Raw genomic sequence first — 17,377 nt, 5'->3', positions numbered from 1 at the left:
AATTTTGGGGCTTCACCATGTTTCATTGAAATGTACAGCTGTGTGTCATCCGCATAGCAGTGAAAGTTTACATTATGTTTTCGAATAACATCCCCAAGAGGTAAAATATATAGTGAAAACAATAGTGGTCCTAAAACGGAACCTTGAGGAACACCGAAATTTACAGTTGATTTGTCAGAGGACAAACCATTCACAGAGACAAACTGATATCTTTCCGACAGATAAGATCTAAACCAGGCCAGAACATGTCCGTGTAGACCAATTTGGGTTTCCAATCTCTCCAAAAGAATGTGGTGATCGATGGTATCAAAAGCAGCACTAAGGTCTAGGAGCACAAGGACAGATGCAGAGCCTCGGTCCGATGCCATTAAAATGTCATTTACCACCTTCACAAGTGCCGTCTCAGTGCTATGATGGGGTCTAAAACCAGACTGAAGCATTTCGTATACATTGTTTGTCTTCAGGAAGGCAGTGAGTTGCTGCGCAACAGCCTTCTCAAAAATTTTTGAGAGGAATGGAAGATTCGATATAGGCCGATAGTTTTTTATATTTTCTGGGTCAAGGTTTGGCTTTTTCAAGAGAGGCTTTATTACTGCCACTTCTAGTGAGTTTGGTACACATCCAGTGGATAGAGAGCCGTTTATTATGTTCAACATAGGAGGGCCAAGCACAGGAAGCAGCTCTTTCAGTAGTTTAGTTGGAATAGGGTCCAGTATGCAGCTTGAAGGTTTAGAGGCCATGATTATTTTCATCATTGTGTCAAGAGATATAGTACTAAAACACTTGAGCGTCTCTCTTGATCCTAGGTCCTGGCAGAGTTGTGCAGACTCAGGACAACTGAGGTTTGGAGGAATATGCAGGTTTAAAGAGGAGTCCGTAATTTGCTTTCTAATAATCATAATCTTTTCCTCAAAGAAGTTCATGAATTTATCACTGCTAAAGTGAAAGTCATCCTCTCTTGGGGAATGCTGCTTTTTAGTTAGCTTTGCGACAGTATTAAAAAGGAATTTCGGATTGTTCTTATTTTCCTCAATTAAGTTAGAAAAATAGGATGATCGAGCAGCAGTAAGGGCTCTACGGTACTGCACGGTACCGTCCTTCCAAGCTAGTCGGAAGACTTACAGTTTGGTGTGGCGCCATTTCCGTTCCAATTTTCTGGAAGCTTGCTTCAGAGCTCGGGTATTTTCTGTGTACCAGGGAGCTAGTTTCTTATGAGACATTTTTTTTGTTTTTAGGGGTGCAACTGCATCTAGGGTATTGCGCAAGGTTAGATTGAGATCCTCAGTTAGGTGGTTAACTGATTTTTGTCCTCTGGCGTCCTTGGGTAGGCAGAGGGAGTCTGGAAGGGCATCAAGGAATCTTTGTGTTGTCTGTGAATTTATAGCACGACTTTTGATGTTCCTTGGTTGGGGTCTAAGCAGATTATTTGTTGCAATTGCAAACGTAATAAAATGGTGGTCCGATAGTCCAGGATTATGAGGAAAAACATTAAGATTCACCACATTTATTCCATGGGACAAAACTAGGTCCAGCGTATGACTGTGACAGTGAGTGGGTCCAGAGACATGTTGGACAAAACCCACTGAGTCGATGATGGCTCTGAAAGCCTTTTGGAGTGGGTCTGTGGACTTTTCCATGTGAATATTAAAGTCACCAAAGATTAGAATATTATCTGCTATGACTACAAGGTCCGATAGGAATTCAGGGAACTCAGTGAGAAACGCTGTATATGGCCCAGGAGGCCTGTAAACAGTAGCTATAAAAAGTGATTGAGTAGGCTGCATAGATTTCATGACTAGAAGCTCAAAAGACGAAAATGTCATTTTTTTTTTGTAAATTGAAATTTGTTATCGTAAATGTTAGCAACACCTCCGCCTTTGCGGGATGCACGGGGGATATGGTCACTAGTGTAGCCAGGAGGTGAGGCCTCATTTAAAACAGTAAATTCATCAGGCTTAAGCCATGTTTCAGTCAGGCCAATCACATCAAGATTATGATCAGTGATTAGTTCATTGACTATAATTGCCTTTGAAGTAAGGGATCTAACATTAAGTAGCCCTATTTTGAGATGTGAGGTATCATGATCTCTTTCAGTAATGACAGGAATGGAGGTGGTCTTTATCCTAGTGAGATTGCTAAGGCGAACACCGCCATGTTTAGTTTTGCCCAACCTAGGTCGAGGCACAGACACGGTCTCAATGGTGATAGCTGAGCTGACTACACTGACTGTGCTAATGGCAGACTCCACTATGCTGGCAGGCTGGCTAACAGCCTGCTGCCTGGCCTGCACCCTATTTCATTGTGGAGCTAGAGGAGTTAGAGCCCTGTCTATGTTGGTAGATAAGATGAGAGCACCCCTCCAGCTAGGATGGAGTCCGTCACTCCTCAGCAGGTCAGGCTTGGTCCTGTTTGTGGGTGAGTCCCAGAAAGAGGGCCAATTATCTACAAATTCTAACTTTTGGGAGGGGCAGAAAACTGTTTTCAACCAGCGATTGAGTTGTGAGACTCTGCTGTAGAGCTCATCACTCCCCCTAACTGGGAGGGGGCCAGAGACAATTACTCGATGCCGACACATCTTTCTAGCTGATATGCACGCAGAAGCTATGTTGCGCTTAGTGATTTCTGACTGTTTCATCCTAACATCGTTGGTGCCGACGTGGATAACAATATCTCTATACTCTCTACACTCGCCAGTTTTAGCTTTAGCCAGCACCATCTTCAGATTAGCCTTAACGTCGGTAGCCCTGCCCCCGGGTAAAATGTGTATGATCGCTGGATGATTCGCTTTAAGTCTAATACTGCGGGTAATGGAGTCGCCAATGACTAGAGTTTTCAATTTGTCAGAGCTACTGGTGGGAAGCTTCGGCGTCTCAGACCCCGTAACGGGAGGAGTAGAGACCAGAGAAGAATCGGCCTCTGACTCCGACCCGCTGCTTAATGGGGAAAACCGGTTGAAAGTTTCTGTCGGCTGAATGAGCGACACCGGTTGAGCGTTCCTACAGCATTTCCTTCCAGAAACCGTGAGAAAGTTGTCCGGCTGCGGGGACTGTGCCAGCGGGGACTGACTCCTATTCTAATGACTCAGCATCACACTCTGGACAAGAGCAGTACCAGGATCATGGGGAGAACATAAACAGAAATGCATAAACAGGAGAGATACGGTCATGATACATACATAGCACACAGTTCTGTCATGCTGCCCTCTTAGAAAAAAAGGGTTCCAAAAGGGTTCTTCAGCTGTCCCCATAGGAGAACCCTTTTTTGGTTCCAGGGAGAACACTTTTTTGGTCCTAAATGGAAAGGGTTCTACATAGAACCAAAAAAGGGTTCTTCAAAGTGTTGTCCTATGGGGACAGTCGAATAACCCTTTTAGGTTCTAGATAGCATAGTTTTCCTAAGAGTGTACGTGTGCACTGATGTGACTTCTAAACTGTACGGGCTAGAATCCCCATTGGAAGTGAGTATTTATTTAGTAACTTTTTTATCTGGTAGGTCCGGGAGTCCTAAACATCCTGTATCCTGTTGTCATCATCTCAAAACTGTAATAGCGTTGTTTGTGATTGTTCACTCTGTTGGAAATGTGTCCAAATGTAGCGCCCCAGATACTCTGGCTCTAGCCAAGCGGAGTGTAGAGCTCTGTATGGGGAATAAGGCGCCATGCTGTAAGCAGACGTTGTATTGTGATCACCTAAGGTTCTGCATTCTCCTGGAGGACCCGGTGGTCCAGGTAGTCCTGGTTGTCCTATAGAGTCTCCTGGGTCACCTGCAGAATAGGGTCAGGGGTTTGAGTGTCAGGATACAGAGAAGATATTAGTCGTAATTACAGCACTTTCAGTCTGATAATAACCCACGTTTTGGAATCCTCTCTTCCTGTCCCTTTATGACCTCCCCTTCCTCTCTTCCTGTCCCTTTATGACCTCCCCTTCCTCTCTTCCTGTTCCTTATGACCTCCCCTTCCTCTCTTCCTGTCCCTTTATGACCCCCCCTTCCTCTCTTCCTGTCCCTTTATGACCTCCCTTTCCTCTCTTCCTGTCCCTTAGGACCTCCCCTTCCTCTCTTCCTGTCCCTTTATGACCTCCCCTTCCTCTCTTCCTGTCCCTTTATGACCTCCCCTTCGTCTCTTCCTGTCCTTTTATGACCTCCCCTTCCTCTCTTCCTGTCCCTTTATGACCACCCCTTCCTCTCTTCCTGTCCCTTAATGACCTCCGCTTCCTCTCTTCCTGTCCCTGTATGACCTCCCTTTCCTCTCTTCCTGTCCCTTAGGACCTCCCCTTCCTCTCTTCCTGTCCCTTTATGACCTCCCCTTCATCTCTTCCTGTCCCTTTATGACCTCCCCTTCCTCTCTTCCTGTCCCTTTATGACCTCCCCTTCTTCTCTTCCTGTCCTTTTATGACCTCCCCTTCCTCTCTTCCTGTCCCTTTATGACCTCCCCTTCCTCTCTTCCTGTCCCTTAATGACCTCCGCTTCCTCTCTTCCTGTCCCTTTTATGACCTCCCCTTCCTCTCTTCCTGTCCCTTTATGACCTCCCCTTCTTCTCTTCCTGTCCCTTTATGACCTCCCCTTCCTCTCTTCCTGTCCCTTAATGACCTCCGCCTCCTCTCTTCCTGTCCCTTTATGACCTCCCCTTCCTCTCTTCCTGTCCCTTATGACCTCCCCTTCCTCTCTTCCTGTCCCTTTATGACCTCCCTTTCCTCTCTTCCTGTCCCTTAGGACCTCCCCTTCCTCTCTTCCTGTCCCTTTATGACCTCCCCTTCCTCTCTTCCTGTCCCTTAATGACCTCCGCTTCCTCTCTTCCTGTCCCTTTATGACCTCCCTTTCCTCTCTTCCTGTCCCTTAGGACCTCCCCTTCCTCTCTTCCTGTCCCTTTATGACCTCCCCTTCATCTCTTCCTGTCCCTTTATGACTTCCCCTTCCTCTCTTCCTGTCCTTTTATGACCTCCCCTTCCTCTCTTCCTGTCCCTTTATGACCTCCCCTTCCTCTCTTCCTGTCCCTTTATGACCTCCCCTTCCTCTCTTCCTGTCCCTTTATGACCTCCCCTTCCTCTCTTCCTGTCCCTTTATGACCTCCCCTTCTTCTCTTCCTGTCCCTTTATGACCTCCCCTTCCTCTCTTCCTGTCCCTTTATGACCTCCCCTTCCTCTCTTCCTGTCCCTTTATGACCTCCCCTTCCTCTCTTCCTGTCCCTTTATGACCTCCCCTTCCTCTCTTCCTGTCCCTTTATGACCTCCCCTTCCTCTCTTCCTGTCCCTTTATGACCTCAACTTCCTCTCTTCCTGTCCCTTAATGACCTCCGCCTTCTCTCTTCCTGTCACTTTATGACCTCCCCTTCCTCTCTTCCTGTCCCTTATGACCTCCCCTTCCTTTCTTCCTGTCCCTTTATGACCTCCCCTTCCTCTCTTCCTGTCCCTTTATGACCTCCCCTTCATCTCTTCCTGTCCCTTTATGACCTCCCCTTCCTCTCTTCCTGTCCTTTTATGACCTCCCCTTCCTCTCTTCCTGTCCCTTTATGACCTCCCCTTCTTCTCTTCCTGTCCCTTTATGACCTCCCCTTCCTCTCTTTCTGTCCCTTTATGACCTCCCCTTCCTCTCTTCCTGTCCCTTTAAGTTCCCCTTATCATGTTTGTGTGTATTTTCTGTTGTCTCTCTACTCACCCTGTAAGCCTGTCATTCCTGGAAGGCCTGGGTTCCCAGGAGGGCCCGTGTGCCCAGGGTCCCCCTGCAAGGGGGATAAACCAACAGTCACTGGCATAGCAACACACAGTAACACCCATTGGCATAGCAACACACAGTAACACCCACACACCAAGATACTCACACATAAACATCCTGTGTCTTAACAAAGACATCTGTTCTTACATTACGTCCAAGACCACTTACTTGGGAAGGAATATATTCTCAACTTAAATACATACAGACATACTGCACCTCATTTATCAATCTTGAGCAGCATTAATTTGTCTGGAAACCATTAACAATAGCAATTTTTACCAAAGTTTTAGTAGTTTAATGAGGTAAACAAATAACATCTAAGATGTAGTGATGAGTATCAGTAATGAAGTACCTTATCACCGACTGGTCCAGGGAAACCAACTATACCACTCAAGCCTTTAGGTCCTCGAGGTCCGGGTGGTCCAGGGGGACCAGGTCTGCCAGGTTGTCCTGGGAGCCCTTTCTCATATCCAGGAGGACCATCCTGTCCATTCCCCCCTGGTTTACCTGGTGACCCACTTGAGCCCTTGGAACCTGAGAAGAAAGAACAGTGCATTGTTTATCCATGTATTATTAGAGAATCAAAAATACAGTCCCGCAGTCTACCACCTGCTAAAATACAGTCCCGCTGTCTACCACCTGCTAAAATACAGTCCCGCTGTCTACCACCTGCTAAAATACAGTCCCGCCGTCTACCACCTGCTAAAATACAGTCCCGCTGTCTACCACCTGCTAAAATACAGTCCCGCCGTCTACCACCTGCTAAAATACAGTCCCGCTGTCTACCACCTGCTAAAATACAGTCCCGCTGTCTACCACCTGCTAAAATACAGTCCCGCTGTCTACCACCTGCTAAAATACAGTCCCGCTGTCTATCACCTGCTAAAATACAGTCCCGCTGTCTATCACCTGCTAAAATACAGTCCCGCTGTCTACCACCTGCTAAAATACAGTCCCGCTGTCTACCACCTGCTAAAATACAGTCCCGCTGTCTACCACCTGCTAAAATACAGTCCCGCTGTCTACCACCTGCTAAAATACAGTCCCGCTGTCTACCACCTGCTAAAATACAGTCCCACCATCTACCACCTGCTAAAATACAGTCCCGCTGTCTACCACCTGCTAAAATACAGTCCCGCTGTCTACCACCTGCTAAAATACAGTCCCGCTGTCTACCACCTGCTAAAATACAGTCCCGCTGTCTACCACCTGCTAAAATACAGTCCCGCTGTCTACCACCTGCTAAAATACAGTCCCGCTGTCTACCACCTGCTAAAATACAGTCCCGCTGTCTACCACCTGCTAAAATACAGTCCCGCTGTCTACCACCTGCTAAAATACAGTCCCGCTGTCTACCACCTGCTAAAATACAGTCCCGCTGTCTACCACCTGCTAAAATACAGTCCCGCTGTCTACCACCTGCTAAAATACAGTCCCGCTGTCTACCACCTACTAAAATACAGTCCCATCGTCTACCACCTGCTAAAATACAGTCCCACTGTCTACCACCTGCTAAAATACAGTCCCGCCGTCTACCACCTGCTAAAATACAGTCCCATCGTCTACCACCTGCTAAAATACAGTCCCACTGTCTACCACCTGCTAAAATACAGTCCCGCTGTCTATCACCTGCTAAAATACAGTCCCGCTGTCTACCACCTGCTAAAATACAGTCCCACCATCTACCACCTGCTAAAATACAGTCCCACCATCTACCACCTGCTAAAATACAGTCCCGCTGTCTACCACCTGCTAAAATACAGTCCCGCTGTCTACCACCTGCTAAAATACAGTCCCATCGTCTACCACCTGCTAAAATACAGTCCCGCTGTCTACCACCTGCTAAAATACAGTCCCATCGTCTACCACCTGCTAAAATACAGTCCCATCGTCTACCACCTGCTAAAATACAGTCCCATCGTCTACCACCTGCTAAAATACAGTCCCATCGTCTACCACCTGCTAAAATACAGTCCCATCGTCTACCACCTGCATCCTCTTATATTAGTTTGAAGTATTTTTCAAAAAAAAAAAACCTAGTCCAACATCTATTACCAAAGCAGAACTGATCTGTTTTAACACAGTTGCATGGTGCTACTGCGAACCATTTTCCCTAAGGCTAATTGGCTGTCCAAACAGGAGAACACTTTTTTAGTTCTAAGTACAATTTTCCATATAGAACCCTCTGTGTTCTATATGGAACTCAAAAGGATTCTACTTGGAACCAAAATGGGTTCTTCAAAGGGTTCTCCTATGGGGACAGCCAGAGAACCCTTTCGGGTTCTAGATAGCACCTTGTTTTGTAAGAGTGTGCAGAGGGGGTTGTGTTGTGTCTCTCTCACCTCTGGCTCCAGTGATGCCATCCTCTCCTGGTGGTCCTTCAGAGCCCTTCTGTCCTTTAACGGTTATGACTCCTACTGGGCCAGGACTTCCGGGGGGACCTCTGTGACCTGGGGACATTCTACACTGTCAACGTGTAATATACTGAACAATATAATATACTACACTATGTGTACATATAAGTACAACATATATAATACTGTGAATGCAACAACGGGTGATGTGGCGTTCTTTGCAGAAACGGTCTACGACAAGGGACAGCACACTGAAATAGTAATGTTATGTAAAGTATGCAGAGAGGAAATCATGCACATAGTCATGAAGAGAGATAGGATACCGTAAACAAGGAAGTATACACAGAGAGAATCGTTTTCTAAATTCACTGAAATGACACTCCATATAAGGAGAGTAATTACAAATACTTCTAAGGAAGGTTGACTGCAGATACCAAAGGTAAACACAATACTATGTATGTATTTTATTATGTGGATGCTGCAATGTGCATACACTGTAATGTACAGTTTGTACCTTTGGCTCCTTTGTACCCCTGGTCTCCATCCTGACCGTCGCGTCCTGTAAAACCCCTCTCCCCTTGCCTCCCGCGGGATCCTGGGTTTCCAGGCCGACCCGGTGTACCAGGAACAGCCGACCCATCTCTACCAGGATATCCCCTGGGCCCTGGGAAAGATGACATCATTGGAAATAGTTGTCATAGGATAATAATAAAGATAGTCCATTGGCTGGGTCATGTTCATTAAGGGCATCAGCTGAAAAATATTTTGCAATGGAAAAACAATTAGTTGTTTCTTATTGGTACCTAATGAACATGCTCCTGGTATACTTTGTACTCAAAATGGGATATCAGAATTGTGTACATCTATTTTGCAGGCCGTCTATTTTGAGGCAGGCGATACCCAAAACAAGGCATCCATATTTATATATCGTTATCCCAATTCAAGTTATTCAATTCAAAGTGCGAACAGAGAATCACGTAAATGTCATAACATTACAGTGCCTTTGGAAAGTATTCAGACCGTTGACTTTTTCCACATTTTGTTACGTTACAGCCTTATTCTAAAATGGATTAAATAAATACAAAGCAATCTACACACAATACTCCATAATGACATCACAATACCCCATAATGACACCACAATACCCCATAATGACATCACAATACCTCATAATGACATCACAATACCCCATAATGACATCACAATACCCCATAATGACATCACAATACCCCATAATGACAACACAATACCCCATAATGACAACACAATACCCCATAATGACATCACAATACCTCATAATGACAAAGTGAAAAAAGGTTGTTAGAAATTTGGGCAAATCTATTCAAATTAAAAAACAGAAATACCTTATTTACATAAGTATTCAGACCATTTGCTATGAGACTCGAAGTTGAGCTCAGGTGCATCCTGTTTCCATTGATCATCCTTGAGATGTTTCTACAACTTCATTGGAGTCCACCTGTGGTAAAGTCAATTGATTGGACATGATTTGGAAAGGCACACACATGTGTATATAAGGTTCCACAGTTGAAAGTGCATGTCAGAGCAAAAACCAAGCCATGAGGTCGAAGGAATTGTCAGTAGGGCTCCGAGACAGGATTGTGTCAAGGCACAGATCTGGGGAAGCGTACCAAAACATTCTGCCGCATTGAAGGTCCCCAAGAACCAGTGGTGTAAAGTACTTAAGTAAACATACTTAAGTGTTTTTTGGGGTGTACTTTATATCTGTACTTTATTATTTATATTTTTGACAACTTTTACTTCACTACATTCCTAAAGAAAAATACTTTTTACTCCATACATTTTACCTGACACCCAAAAGTACTTGTCAAGAGAACATCCCTGGTCATCCCTACTGCCTCTGATCTGGTAGACTCACTAAACATACATGCTTAATTTGTAAATTATGCCTGAGTGTTGGAGTGTGCACCTGGCTATCTGTAAATTTAGTTTGGTTTGCTTATTATAATGAAAGTGAAATGATTTATACTTATACTTTTACTTTTGATACTTAAGTATATTTAAAACCAAATATTTTTTAGACTTTTACTCAACTAGTATTTTACTGGGTGACTTTCACTTTTACTTGAGAAATTAAAAAATACCTTAAATGAAAATGACTCAAGTATGAAAATGGGGTACTTTTTCCACCACTGCCAAGAACACAGTGTCCTCCATCATTCTTAAATGGAAGAAGTTTGGGGCTGGCCGCCTGGCCAAACTGAGCAATCGGGGGAGAAGGGCTTTGGTCAGGGAGGTGACCAAGAAACCGATGGTCACTCAGCTCTGGAGTTCCTCTGTGGACATGGGAGAACCTTCCAGAAGGACAACCATCTCTGCAGCCCTCCACCAATCAGGCCTTCATGGTAGAGTGGCCAGACTGAAGCCACTCTTCAGTAAAAGGCACATGACAGCCCACTTGGAGTTTGTCAAAAGGTATCTAAAGGACTCTCAGACCATGAGAAACAAGATTATCTGGTCTGGTGAAACCAAGATTGAACTCTTTGGCCTGAATGCCAAGCGTCGCATCTCAAGGACATCCCTACAGTGAAGCATGGTGGTGGCAACATCATGCTGTGGGGATGTTTTTCAGCTGCAGGGACTGGGAGACTAGTCAGTACTGAGGGAAAGCTGGACGGAAGGTTCACCTCCCAATAGGACAACGACCCTAAGCACAGCCAGGACAACACAGGAGTGGCTTCGGGACAAGTCTCTGAAAGTCCTTGAGTGATCCAGCCAGAGCATGACCTGAAAATAGCTGTGCAGCAACGCTCCCCATCCAACCTGACAGAGCTTGAGAGGATCTGCAGAGAAGAATGGGAGAAATACAGATGCAACGTCATACCTAAGAAGAATAAAGGCTGTAATCACTGCCAAAGGTACTTCAACAAAGTACTGAGTAAAGGGTCTGAATAATTATGTAAATGTTTTAGCAACAAAAACATCCCATCCGTTTTTGCTTTGTCATTATGGGGTATTGTGATGTCATTATGGGGTATTGTGATGTCATTATGGGGTATTGTGTGTAAATTGATGAGGGAAAAAAAACTATTTTATCCATTTTAGAATACGGCTGTAGCGTATCAAAGTGTGTAAAAAGTCAGTGGGTCTGAATACTTTCCGAAGGCACTGTATTTTAGTCAACCGGGTGGGTGCTGAGACAAGCTGGAAACAAAAATAGCTTCTGTTTATTAAATATGTAATACAATAGTAAAAGTAACCAGCATATTATTTGACATTGCCTGTTGCTGTGGTATGTTCAGATGATAATGATAATAACCATCATCATCAAAATTATAATTAATAAATAGTGATACAAATGGTAATAACAATATTGATAATAATAATATTGATGATAATAATAATATTGATAATAATAATAATAATAATAATTGGACCTGGCTCACCTTTGGTCCCTGTTACACCAGGGAAGCCTGGGACACCTGGTGACCCACTGAAACCTTTGGCACCAACGGGTCCCGGGGGACCAGGAGGCCCGGGGATCCCTGCTGGTCCCTTCACTCCACGTCCAGGAGGACCCATCGCACCCTTATGTCCTTTATCACCACGGAAACCTAACAAGACACACCACTAAATTACTGAAAGTAGTACATGTCTTTTTAACTAAATGTGAGGTGGAGGACTGTTCAGAGCAAATTGTACAATGGGAAGCTCTGTGCAGTGAGTATTGAAGTGCTTAGTTAATACTTAATCGATGCCATATAAAACCCCTTAAAGTGTGACTGTTAAAATGACTATGGAACGATGACATGCTCTGGGGATAGTTCCAAAACCTAACCGATTCCTGATTTTAGCTGTGTGTCAAACAGATCAAACACGAAAAGAACTGTACCGTGTGGCTATTTTAGATCCTCACCCGATGGGCCCCTGACTCCTGGTGGTCCTGAGGCTCCCGGTGGGCCAACAGCTCCTTTCTCTCTACATTCTGTTGGCCCTGGAGGGCCGCTCGGTCCTGGGTCCCCAGTGTCTCCTTTTGACCCCTTGTAACCCACACCCCCGTACGGGCCTGATCCCCCTGTTATGAAATCACCATATGGTTAGAGATGCAATGAGCCCCATCTTAGAGTCACCAAGAACAATGAAAGATTGTAAAGCATTCAAAATACAGTACCTGTCAAAAGTTTGGACACACCTACTCCTTAAAGAGTTTTATTTTCTTCATTGTAGAATAATAGTGAAGACATCAAAACTATGAAATAACACATATGGAATCATGTAGTAACCAAAAAAGTGTTAAACTAATCAAAATATATTTTATATTTCAGATTCTTCAAAGTAGCCACCGTTTGCCTTGATGACAGCTTTGCACACTCTTGGCATTCTCTCAACCAGCTTCATGAGGTAGTCACCTGGTATGCATTTAAATTTATTTATTTATTTATTTATTTTATTTTACCTTTATTTAACCAGGTAGGCTAGTTGAGAACAAGTTCTCATTTGCAACTGCGACCTGGCCAAGATAAAGCATAGCAGTGTGAGCAGACAACAAAGATTTACACATGGAGTAAACAATTAACAAGTCAATAACACAGTAGAAAACAAAGGGGGAGTCTATATACAATGTGTGCAAAAGGCATGAGGAGGTAGGCAAATAATTACAATTTTGCAGATTAACACTGGAGTGATGAATGATCAGATGGTCATGTACAGGTAGAGATATTGGTGTGCAAAAGAGCAGAAAAGTAAATAAATAAAAACAGTATGGGGATGAGGTAGGTGAAAAAGGGTGGGCTATTTACCAATAGACTATGTACAGCTGCAGCGATCGGTTAGCTGCTCAGATAGCTGATGTTTGAAGTTGGTAGTCTCCAACTTCAGCGATTTTTGCAATTCGTTCCAGTCACAGGCAGCAGAGTACTGGAACGAAAGGCGGCCAAATGAGGTGTTGGCTTTAGGGATGATCAGTGAGATACACCTGCTGGAGCGCGTGCTACGGATGGGTGTTGCCATCGTGACCAGTGAGCTGAGATAAGGCGGAGCTTTACCTAGCATGGACTTGTAGATGACCTGGAGCCAGTGGGTCTGGCGACGAATATGTAGCGAGGGCCAGCCGACTAGAGCATACAAGTCGCAGTGGTGGGTGGTATAAGGTGCTTTAGTGACAAAATGGATGGCACTGCGATAGACTGCATCCAGTTTGCTGAGTAGAGTGTTGGAAGCCATTTTGTAGATGACATCGCCGAAGTCGAGGATCGGTAGGATAGTCAGTTTTACTAGGGTAAGCTTGGCGGCGTGAGTGAAGGAGGCTTTGTTGCGGAATAGAAAGCCGACTCTTGATTTGATTTTCGATTGGAGATGTTTGATATGAGTCTGGAAGGAGAGTTTGCAGTCTAGCCAGACACCTAGGTACTTATAGATGTCCACATATTCTAGGTCGGAACCATCCAGGGTGGTGATGCTAGTCGGGCATGCGGGTGCAGGCAGCGACCGGTTGAAAAGCATGCATTTGGTTTTACTAGCGTTTAAGAGCAGTTGGAGGCCACGGAAGGAGTGTTGTATGGCATTGAAGCTTGTTTGGAGGTTAGATAGCACAGTGTCCAAAGACGGGCCGAAAGTATATAGAATGGTGTCGTCTGCGTAGAGGTGGATCAGGGAATCGCCCGCAGCAAGAGCAACATCATTGATATACACAGAGAAAAGAGTCGGCCCGAGAATTGAACCCTGTGGCACCCCCATAGAGACTGCCAGAGGACCAGACAGCATGCCCTCCGATTTGACGCACTGAACTCTGTCTGCAAAGTAATTGGTGAACCAGGCAAGGCAGTCATCCGAAAAACCGAGGCTCCTGAGTCTGCCGATAAGAATATGGTGATTGACAGAGTCGAAAGCCTTGGCAAGGTCGATGAAGACGGCTGCACAGTACTGTCTTTTATCGATGGCGGTTATGATATCGTTGAGTACCTTGAGTGTGGCTGAGGTGCACCCATGACCGGCTCGGAAACCAGATTGCACAGCGGAGAAGGTACGGTGGGATTCGAGATGGTCAGTGACCTGTTTGTTGACTTGGCTTTCGAAGACCTTAGATAGGCAGGGCAGGATGGATATAGGTCTGTAACAGTTTGGGTCCAGGGTGTCTCCCCCTTTGAAGAGGGGGATGACTGCGGCAGCTTTCCAATCCTTGGGGATCTCAGACGATATGAAAGAGAGGTTGAACAGGCTGGTAATAGGGGTTGCGACAATGGTGGCAGATAGTTTCAGAAATAGAGGGTCCAGATTGTCAAGCCCAGCTGATTTGTACGGGTCCAGGTTTTGCAGCTCTTTCAGAACATCTGCTATCTGGATTTGGTTAAAGGAGAACCTGGAGAGGCTTGGGCGAGGAGCTGCGGGGGGGGAGGAGCTGTTGGCCGAGGTTGAAGTAGCCAGGCGGAAGGCATGGCCAGCCGTTGAGAAATGCTTATTGAAGTTTTCGATAATCATGGATTTATCAGTGGTGACCGTGTTACCTAGCCTCAGTGCAGTGGGCAGCTGGGAGGAGGTGCTCTTGTTCTCCATGGACTTCACGGTGTCCCAGAACTTTTTGGAGTTGGAGCTACAGGATGCAAACTTCTGCCTGAAGAAGCTGGCCTTAGCTTTCCTGTACTGACTGGTTCCGGACTTCCCTGAACAGTTGCATATCACGGGGACTATTCGATGCTATTGCAGTCCGCCACAGGATGTTTTTGTGCTGGTCGAGGGCAGTCAGGTCTGGGGTGAACCAAGGGCTGTATCTGTTCTTACCCGGGCCAGGTCGATTAGAAAGGCCTGCTCACAGAAGTGTTTTAGGGAGCGTTTGACAGTGATAAGGGGTGGTCGTTTGACTGCGGCTCCGTAGCGGATACAGGCAATGAGGCAGTGATCGCTGAGATCCTGGTTGAAGACAGCGGAGGTGTATTTGGAGGGCCAGTTGGTCAGGATGACGTCTATGAGGGTGCCCTTGTTTACAGAGTTAGGGTTGTACCTGGTGGGTTCCTTGATGATTTGTGTGAGATTGAGGGCATCTAGCTTAGATTGTAGGACTGGCGGGGTGTTAAGCATATCCCAGTTTAGGTCACCTAACAGAACAAACTCTGAAGCTAGATGGGGGGCGATCAATTCACAAATGGTGTCCAGGGCACAGCTGGGAGCTGAGGGGGGTCGGTAGCAGGCGGCAACCGTGAGAGACTTATTTCTGGAGAGAGTAATTTTCTAAATTAGTAGTTTGAACTGTTTGGGTATGGACCTGGAAAGTATGACATTACTTTGCAGGCTATCTCTGCAGTAAACAGCAACTCCTCCCCCTTTGGCAGTTCTATCTTGACGGAAGATGTTATAGTTGGGTATGGAAATCTCAGAATTTTTGGTGGCCTTCCTGAGCCAGGATTCAGACACAGCAAGGACATCAGGGTTAGCAGAGTGTGCTAAAGCAGTGAGTAAAACAAACTTAGGGAGGAGGCTTCTGATGTTGACATGCATGAAACCAAGGCTTTTTCGATCACAGAAGTCAACAAATGAGGGTGCCTGGGGACATGCAGGGCCTGGGTTTACCTCCACATCACCCGCGGAACAGAGAAGGAGTAGTATGAGGGTGCGGCTAAAGGCTATCAAAACTGGTCGCCTAGAGCGTTGGGGACAGAGAATAAGAGGAGCAGGTTTCTGGGCATGGTAGAATATATTCAGGGCATAATGCGCAGACAGGGGTATGGTGGGGTGCGGGTACAGCGGAGGTAAATCCAGGCACTGGGTGATGATGAGAGAGGTTGTATCTCTGGACATGCTGGTTGTAATGGGTGAGGTCACCGCATGTGTGAGAGGTGGGACAAAGGAGTTATCAGGGGCATGAAGAGTGGAACTGGGGGCTCCATTGTGAACTAAAACAATGATAACTAACCTGAACAACAGTATACAAGGCATATTGACATTTGAGAGAGACATACAGCGAGGCATACAGTAATCACAGGTGTTGAATTGGGAAAGCTAGCTAAAACAGTAGGTGAGACAACAGCTAATCAGCTAGCACAACAACAGCAGGTAAAATGGCGTAGACTAGGCAACGGGGCCAACAGATAAAACAAACAAGCAGAATGGAGTACCGTGATTAATGGACAGTCCAGCGTGCATCAGCTATGTAGCCAAGAGATCAGTGTCCAGGGGGAAGCGGTGGATGGGGCAGGGAAGCTGGACTGGCGAGTGTTATCCAGGTTAAAAAAAACTAACAATGACTAAATAGTTTGTAGCTAGTTAGCTGGTTAGCTTCTGGAGGTTCTTGAGTGTGTTCTAAAAATAAAAAAATAATAGCGATTCCGTATCACATTGGGTGAGGCAGGTTTCCGGAAGGTATAAACAAATTAAAAGTCAAAAGAGATAGAAAGTAAATATGGGTCCGGTGAGCGTTTGGGACGCGGCGATTCAGGCGGTTAGCAGGCCTGTGCTAACAAGCTAACAGTTTGTAGGCCCGGGCTAGACAAGGTAGCAGTTAGCGGACCGGAGCTGGACAAGCTAGCAGTTAGCAGGCCGGATTAGCAAGCAGGGAGATAGCGAGGGCTAGAGAGTTAGCCTTTGGGGGACGTCGCGATGGGGTGAGTCTGTTTATTCCTCTTCATGCGATGACATCGATAGACCGGTCGTGGGCCCGGGTATTGTAGCTCAGGAGTATGCTACGGTGGTAGCACAGGTGCTACGGCCGGGCTAGCTTCAAGCTAAGTGGGTGGAAACGCTAGCCAGGAGTAATCAGAGGTTGCGGTTTAGCTAGATAGCTAGTTGCTGAAAAATCCAGCTGAAAGATGTTCTGTTTGCGGTGGGAATCCGGGGATGAATCCGGGGATGAAAAATAAATAGGTCCGTTATGCTCTGGTTGGAGTCGCGTTGTACGAACAGGCGAGAGCTTTCCGAACTACAGGTTAGCTGATGACCGGTTAGCTGAAGACCGCTAGCATACCCGCTGGTTAGCTGGCTAGCTTCAGTTGAGGGGTTCCGAAGTAAATATAAATACTTTAGGAAAAATAGCTACATTGGGTGAGTCGGGTTGCAGGAGAGTATTTGGAAGCTTAGGGTTTAGCAAAATGTTTTCAAAGAGATATGTGGAGAAAATATGTAAAAAACGAAAAAGAAACGATATATACAGGGACACGACAGGACAGGACGACTTACTGCTACGCCATCTTGGAAGAAAAGCAAATTAACAGGTGTGCCTTGTTAAAAGTTCATTTGTGGAATTTCTTTCCTTCTTAATGCATTTGAGCCAATCAGTTGTGTTGTGACAAGGTAGGGGTAGTATACAGAAGATAACCCTATTTGGTAAAAGACCAAGTCCATATAAT

The 17,377-nt window shown here is 45.6% G+C and overlaps 1 protein-coding gene across 1 annotated transcript in view; it reads right to left on the bottom strand.

The window, feature by feature from the left end:
* The window catches only part of LOC109871802 (collagen alpha-4(IV) chain), an 84,236-nt gene that overhangs the window by 16,917 nt on the left and 49,942 nt on the right, over positions 1 to 17,377 (bottom strand). Inside the window, exons 30-36 of the mRNA XM_031806935.1 lie at positions 11,959 to 12,117; positions 11,489 to 11,656; positions 8,578 to 8,727; positions 8,052 to 8,159; positions 6,062 to 6,243; positions 5,653 to 5,716; positions 3,689 to 3,763 (exon numbers count right to left, since the gene is read on the bottom strand). Coding sequence (XP_031662795.1) covers positions 3,689 to 3,763; positions 5,653 to 5,716; positions 6,062 to 6,243; positions 8,052 to 8,159; positions 8,578 to 8,727; positions 11,489 to 11,656; positions 11,959 to 12,117 — 906 coding nt within the window. The remainder of the gene's footprint in view (positions 1 to 3,688; positions 3,764 to 5,652; positions 5,717 to 6,061; positions 6,244 to 8,051; positions 8,160 to 8,577; positions 8,728 to 11,488; positions 11,657 to 11,958; positions 12,118 to 17,377) is intronic.

Source organism: Oncorhynchus kisutch, linkage group LG27 (assembly GCF_002021735.2).
Source record: "Oncorhynchus kisutch isolate 150728-3 linkage group LG27, Okis_V2, whole genome shotgun sequence".
Classification (NCBI taxonomy): domain Eukaryota; kingdom Metazoa; phylum Chordata; class Actinopteri; order Salmoniformes; family Salmonidae; genus Oncorhynchus; species Oncorhynchus kisutch.
This window is presented reverse-complemented; position numbering and strand designations above follow the sequence as displayed.